General features: G+C 40.0%; 1 protein-coding gene across 1 annotated transcript; it reads right to left on the bottom strand.

Moving 5' to 3' along the window:
- Positions 1 to 619: 619 nt before the first annotated feature.
- On the bottom strand, positions 620 to 5,030 carry LOC125239139 (zinc finger protein 239-like). The gene is made up of 2 exons (XM_048146643.1): positions 4,893 to 5,030; positions 620 to 2,440 (listed from the first exon to the last, which is right to left on the bottom strand). Exons 1-2 carry the CDS (start codon positions 4,942 to 4,944, stop codon positions 1,494 to 1,496), a joined length of 999 nt encoding a protein of 332 aa, XP_048002600.1. The 5' UTR covers positions 4,945 to 5,030; the 3' UTR covers positions 620 to 1,493.
- Positions 5,031 to 7,454: the final 2,424 nt, after the last annotated feature.

Raw genomic sequence — 7,454 nt, 5'->3', positions numbered from 1 at the left:
TGATTTTATTTTGAAGCATAGGAGCAATTTAACGAATTTACGCTGAATACGTTCAAGCCTTTGGATGTAGGTAGCAAAGCGTGCGGGTTCCATATCTGAGAGGCATACTCCTGCTTGCTCCTGACTAACGAACAATAAAATTCTTCTGTTTTTTTTTTTTTTTTTTGTAACGGCTGTTGTGTTTTTTAATTTTTATAATTTGATTTTGTATGTTTATTTTAATTATTCTTTTGTTTTTTTTCTTAATTGTTTTTATGTGTCGTTGGCGTACGTGCCGCCACTAAACCTAGGTCCTCACAGAAAACCAGCGCTGCGGGTTGCCGTGGCACCATGCTGAGTGAGGGTCCTATTTAGCGTCCATTGTATGTTTTGTTTGCATGCCTTCTTCTTTTTGTGTGTACTGTAAGAGGTTTCGCATTCAGAATGAAACCTTTTACAGCAGTCATGGTCGCTGACTGGCAGTCCCTGATTTAAAATTGGAACAGTATAAGAACGTCAAGGAAAACAGACACTTCAAAGGGGCATTCATATAGAAGCAGCGATTGAGAGTGAACGGTTGTTACTTAGCTTATAAAATATAAAAAAAATATTGATTCAAAGCGTTGTTTAAATGTTTGGATGCTCTCCACTGATAGGCCGACTCTCTTACAGTACCATGTTGTGACGTTAAATAAATGAATTCTATTCTATTCTATTCTATTCTAAAGCACTTTTAGAGTTTTAGCTTCTTTGAAGTTCTTTTTCATAGGAACACCTTTAATTTCCACGTTATTGAGACGCATTAGTTGGTCACTACGGGCCAGTTCTTCTTTTAAAAATGAATCTTCATTGCTAAGTGATTGGACTTTTGAATTCAAGGCTTCAAATTCTGGTAGCTTCTTCTCCATTTCGGCGAAACGCGCAGAAAATTCGTCCACCTTGCTGCTCGTGAAGTTGCAAGAGTTTTTCACTTCCGATAATTCCGTTTTTACTGCAGCGAGATCTCTGACTAATCCAGGTAGGCAAGCCAGCTATTTTCTCAGCTCACGAATTTCACTTAAAATGGTATCTGTGTCCTTAGGTTCAGCAGTTGCTAATGCCTCTCTTTTGCATTGCGGACACTTCCAGGCTGCCTTTCGGTCAGCTCTAAGTGTCCTATAGCTTTGCTCCGTGGTGTCCGCACAACAAAAGCCTATAGACATATTGCATTTCGCACACTGGGCTCCATCAGTGATAGATACATTGCACAAGGCACATTCCATGGTTAAGTTTAAAGTGTAGCAAGTTCGTCGTTAAATGAAAGTTTGAGAACCACTGGGTGAACCAGGTAACAAATATAAGTTTATCTGAACAGGTGCGTTCGGGTCGCATGCGCGCACTTGACTGATATCTAGTAATTAACTTTTTTGGCTGCTAGCGCAGTTGCACTGGTTGCATTTATATGGCTTATCCCTAGTGTGTGTCCTTACATGACATTGCAAACTATGTTTGTGGCTACTCGCGTAGTTACACTGCTAGCATTTATATAGCTTTTCCCCAGTGTGTGTCCTTACATGAACTTGCAGTGAACTTTTATGGGTGCTAGCGTAGTTGCACTGGTTGCATTTATATGGCTTTTCCTCAGTGTGTGCCCTTACATGAACTTTTAAACCATGTTTGTAGTTGCTAGCGTAGTTGCACTGGTTGCATTTATATGACTTTTCCCCAGTGTGTGTCTTTACATGAGCTTGCAAAGAATTTTTCCGGCTACTAGCGTAGTCACACTGATCACATTTATATGGCTTTTCACCAGTGTGTGTCCTTACATGAACTTGCAGTGAACTTTTATGGCTGCTAGCGTAGTTGCACTGGTTGCATTTATATGGCTTTTCCCCAGTGTGTGTCCTTACATGAACTTTTAAAACATATTTGTAGTTGCTAGCGTAGTTACACTGGTTGCATTTATATGGCTTTTCCCCAGTGTGTGTCCTTACATGATGTAACAAATTATTTTTCCGGCTACTAGCGTAGTTGCACTGGTTACATTTATATGGCTTTTCCCCAGTGTGTGCCCTTACATGAACTTTTAAATCATGTTTATGGATGCTAGCGTAGTTGCACTGGTTGCATTTATATGGCTTTTCCCCAGTGTGTGTCCTTACATGAACTTGCAATGAACTTTTCTGGCTACTAGCGTAGTCACACTGATCACATTTATATGGCTTTTCACCAGTGTGTGTCCTTACATGATATAGCAAATGATCTTTCCGGCTACTAGCGTAGTTGCACTGGTTACACTTATATGACTTTTTCCCGGTGTGTTTCTTATAATGAATTTTCAAACAACTTTTTGAGCTGCATGTATAGTTGGTGTGTTTACTCAAATGCCTAATTAAGCGTAGTTTCTGAACCGTCGTATATTTACAGTGAGCACATCTGTAGGTTTCGGGTCCGCCACTTGATATCTTCTGTGGAGTTTGCCCTGCAACAGAAATAACTTTATTTTACTTAAGAGCCGGGTCCACACAGACCGCACGCCTCGCGAGGCGAACGTCCGTGCTCATGCGCGCACGTTTGCCTCGCCCGAGCAAATTAGCTCGGCAAGATGGCGGCCCTCGGTCAGCTCAGCTGTTATAGGGGACATTGTTGCGCGACATATTTCGCCAGCGTATTACGAGTCGCAAATTACTTACGTAACAACCTAATGTAGCTTCGACAAATCATATTAAATAGAACCTGAAGAAAATTGTAATTAAAAAGAAGATTCTTTAGATCAAATACAATTAATGTCTCTAAGAAACTAGCGTCTTAACTCTTACGGTTATCGAGTTATTAAAAAAAACATTCAATCGAATTGAGAACCTCCTCCTTTTTTGAAGTCGGTTAAAAAAATAAAGATAATTACTGAACACGTGAGTGACAGCCTTTACCAATTCCTAATCCTTATGTTTATCTGTTGTAGGGTTGCCATACAACAAGTATTATTCGAAATTGTAGGTATTTTGGCTGTCATTCCAGGAAAACTTTGTATATTTTGATAAAGTTTAGGCATTCATTTTTGGAAAATATAATATTTTGGAAACATGAAATGAAATGAAATTTTTATTTTTCGTCAAGTAGGCATATTAGGGACCGGCCACACTTAAGACACGCATGTCCTGAAGCGCGCAACAGACGTCCGCGCCACGCCGCTGAATTTAAACCAAAAAACGTCTCCTCAGTACATTTTGTATAGGAAGGACGTAAGATGCGCCCCAGGTGGCGTGGCGGAGACGTCCGTTGCGCGCCCTGAGACACGCGACGCTTATGTGGGAACGCTGGCTTACAATGCGCATATGAACGTCTAATAAAGCTACGCCATCTCTAACCCTACGCCTCAGCCTCGAGAAGATTTCAGTCCCCCCTCAGTTGGGAGGGGGTTATCCACTATGGGACATAGATGTGATCACATGTTTCTAAAGGCTGTTCTGGAATGACATTTGTTTGCGTTTCTGTTACTTCAAATGCTGATACAGAAACTGCAGTAATTTTCGATTAATTAATTAGAATAATTATTGTTTATTCGTGTGCCACCCGGCTTTTGTTTTGGGTCCTTTAAATTCGAAATCCATTCAGTGCGGCGTCTTTTTGTGACGAGATCCTCTCTTGTATTGTAACCGGACGGCCGCGAGGGCCTGAGCCCGGCATGCCACGTGCTGCCGTGGCGTTCCATAGTTTGTGTGGTGCTGTTTAGTCAGGCTGGGTAAGTAGATTTAATTGTGAGCTTTTGATATTTCCATGGCGTGAAACGTGGAGATGTTCTCAACCATAAATTGGTTTATTTCCGTCTGACAGAAACATGCTAAGGGTGGGAGTCTCCGTGGAGATCCTCGGTCTGCAGTCTGCAGGTCTCCGGTGAGCTCGCTTACATTTTTTGTTTTAGTTAATCACTGTGTGTGAGGGCACTCGACTAATGTGGCCAGTTTATTTGTTTCACAGGAGTCGGGAACTAACTTTAAATGTTAAACTTAACGTTTTTAACTTAAGTACAATTGTGATGTGCAGGGAAACTTCTTTGGTGCTACTGGTGCAAGGTGCCTTTGGACCTTGTTTTTTTGTGTGGAAGGGTCAGCCCTGTCCACGTGGCGAGGGGGCGTCAGCTCCGGAGTTCATCCCTGACGTGTGTCTCCTGCTTTACCACTGAGCGCAGTTCATATTTCATATGGTGTCGAATTTAGTATTTTGGAAACATTAATTGAAACCTTTCTGTAAGCAAGATTTTATTTATATTTAACTAGCTTTTGCCCACAGCTTCGCTCGCGTCGAATTCGAAAATTGCGGAATGGTCCATCCAAACGTCCACCTCCTACTTTAGGGAAGTGGGGGTTTAGAAAGAGACAAAAAGTAGCCTATGTCACTCACTACTTAAAAAACCACATCAATTCGTAGCTCCGTTTTGCCGTGAAAGACGGACAAACAAACAGATGTTATATTGTTTAATTTGTTTCTCCTCTAGCTCTCCTCGATAGAGCCAAAATTTAGTTTTTGTATTATTATAAATTTTTTTAACATGGGTGTATTTTACTTTGACTTTTCGGAGCTTACAATTCCATTTAATTCAGAAATTATCACTCAACAAATCTGATTATAATCTTGCGGCTGATTGCAGATATATCTAATTTAAATTCAGACGCCCATCACCAATCCGGCCTATTCCCCATCTTACCAGTTGAACCACAGGAAATTTTCTTCCTAATAGGTTTACTAGTTATACCCGTGGGAACTGTTGTCCAAGATACATTACAGTAAAACAAAACCCCCGATAACCAAACTCTTACATATATAAGAATCTACATAGAATTAGGTTATTGATATTGACAACCTACATAAACTTGAATCAATGATCCAAGATAAAAAAATAGCCAGATAGATCTTGTCACGTAATAATTATATACCTGACTCGTTGTCCCGGTCTGTACTCCAAATGTGGGTGAGAAGCTTGTCCATGTCAAGACGATTCAACCGCACACTGCAGTCCCTTAGGAAGGGTCCCCTGGGGACAATCTCAGACGACTGCTGCTCTTTGATCGCCCCATTTGACACTGAAAAAAAATTACAGACTTGAACAAAAACCATGTCCCCATTGATCACTTAAAGTATGATTACTTAAATTATACTATGATATGAACATTTACATAGCATTTAGGTATGAAAAAAAAATGAAAATGAAATATTTATGTTTCAAGTAGGCATATTACAATGCGCATAGGAACGTCAAATAAAGCTACGCCGGCTCTAACCCTACGCCTCAGCCTCGAGAAGATTTCAGTCCCCCCTCAGTTGGGTATATTTTTGGTGTTTATATATATATGTGTAGGTTTATAACTGAATATTTCCAAACACAAATAGGTTAAATCCAAATCATTTATTTGTCAAACATAGGTACAACAGTAGGTCTTCAAACTAACCCGCTGATACGTGTCGCGTGCCACGGCGCTCCACTAGCTCGGGGCCGAGCACGAGCTCGTCCTTCACCGCGTGGCCGGCGTACAGCTCCGCCGCCGCGCGCGCGCTGGCTGACTCCTCTTTTACACTCACTTCTGAGCTCGATGGCTCACTATTTATACACACACCATCGGGTCTAGGTTCGTCCTTGACGCACACATCTTCCAGCAAATGCTCCACTTTCACAGACACTGCGATCGTTGATAAATCTGTCATACACGCATCCTCACCGGGCTCAGCCTTCACGGTAATACTTTCAGTGCCATGTAACGCTGGCGACTCCATCGTAAACTATTTGTAAACACCATAAACACTATTAAATTTGCTAGTATTATTGTACAAGCGAGTGGACAGAAGTGAGACCTTCATCCGAATAAAATTGTTTTTGTTTTATATCTGTAAAACATATGTACATATTAACAGACGATTCATGATCCATTACTACTTTTACAAAATTCCAACCTAAAAATAAATGTCAGCTGTCAAATCTGTCAAAAAGCATAGCGCCTTTTTTTTAGGTGCATAGATTGAGAATTATTAAACTAGATTGTGTAGTTAGGTCAAAAAGTGTGTCCACATGAGAGGTCATTGTTTGGGCTAGTGTCCCTCTCGCACTTACTGACAATGTCAACACAATGTGTTGACATTGTCAGCAAGTGCGAGAGGACACCAGCCCAAACAATTACCTCTCATGTGGACACACTTTTTGACCTAACTAAACAATCTAGTTTAATAATTCTAAATCTATGTCATAGATTTAGAATTATTAAACTAGATTGTTTAGTTAGGTCAAAAAGTGTGTCCACATGAGAGGTAATTGTTTGGGCTGGTGTCCCTCTCGCACTTGCTGACAATGTCAACATTATTCAGTGACGTCATCACTGTCATAAATTGGGGATACCAGTCAATTTTCAAAGTTACTACCAAATCTACTAACACCCAATTGAAAGTATTTTTTAATTATACAAATCTTTGATTTACTGGCATCAAAATAATTACATTATAATTATTTTCAAATTTTTTGAAATATATCAAAACCCTAGTTTGAATATAACATTAAAATAAAATAAGAAGTTATAAAGTCAGGTAATATACAGATAATAATACTACTAATATGGGAACCTCATTAACACTGGCAACACGTGCGAGAGGGACACCAGCCCAAACAATGCCCTCTCATGTGGACCGTTTTCGCTAGTCTGATACGATCGACTTTCTGTTTCAGTAATAAGGTTAAATTTCGTATGGCAAAAAATGTGATTGAGCTATCCCCTGTAAAGATCTTTGTGTCAACATTATTCAGTGACGTCATCACTGTCATACATTGGGGATACCAGTTAATTTTCAAAATTGGGGGATGTCTGAAAATTTTAAAATCGCCTGATATTTTTTCTGGTGATAGGAATAACCATGTCTATTTACAGAAAAAATTTACAGATTTTTTGGTAGCACCATACATTTTATAAAAATTAAAACGTGTTGTATGACTGCGCGTACGGCCCATTACGGCTGTTGTGAGATTTGTCTTAGTTTAAAAAAGTTTGACCATTTTGTATCTGTGTTGTCAGCTTGACATTCTTCTCTGAGAATTCATAACATAACCTAAATGGTGCTACGACTATCTTCACTCTCGAAGCCCAGACCTTGATTTTACTGGCTTAAAACGACGACCTTTGATTTTAAACCCCTAATTCTGCGTGCATTAACGAAGACGTTTGCTTGCCCTGCTTGCTGCCGACGGCCTTTGCTTTGAACCCCGGATCTGACAGATACCGATTTTGTAAGAGCTAATTCATCTAATTTGCTAAAATGTACGTGGAACAGCGAAAAAACCAACGCCTGTGAAGAAGAAATTGATGAAAGATGCAGAGATATTTTGGACAGAGAATGTGTACAAGTACTTTTACGCGATATAAGGATCCCAAAACATGCTAACAACTTGTTCTAAAACCAACCAACAAAACCCAGATTTAAAATTCTTCATATTAAGAAAGGAGCTGAAGGAACGTTGG

The sequence above is a fragment of the Leguminivora glycinivorella genome, chromosome 25, assembly GCF_023078275.1.
Source record: "Leguminivora glycinivorella isolate SPB_JAAS2020 chromosome 25, LegGlyc_1.1, whole genome shotgun sequence".
NCBI classification, from domain to species: domain Eukaryota; kingdom Metazoa; phylum Arthropoda; class Insecta; order Lepidoptera; family Tortricidae; genus Leguminivora; species Leguminivora glycinivorella.
The sequence above is the reverse complement of the archived record's forward strand: the minus strand, read 5'-3'. Positions and strand labels throughout refer to the sequence as shown.

Bases quoted from the DNA above. Each gene is read 5' to 3' on its own strand.
- LOC125239139 (XM_048146643.1), bottom strand. From the start codon at position 4,944: ATGGACAAGCTTCTCACCCACATTTGGAGTACAGACCGGGACAACGAG. The intron at 2,441-4,892 runs GTATATAATTAT...TTTCTGTTGCAG, and splicing joins AGACCGGGACAACGAGTCAG to GGCAAACTCCACAGAAGATA.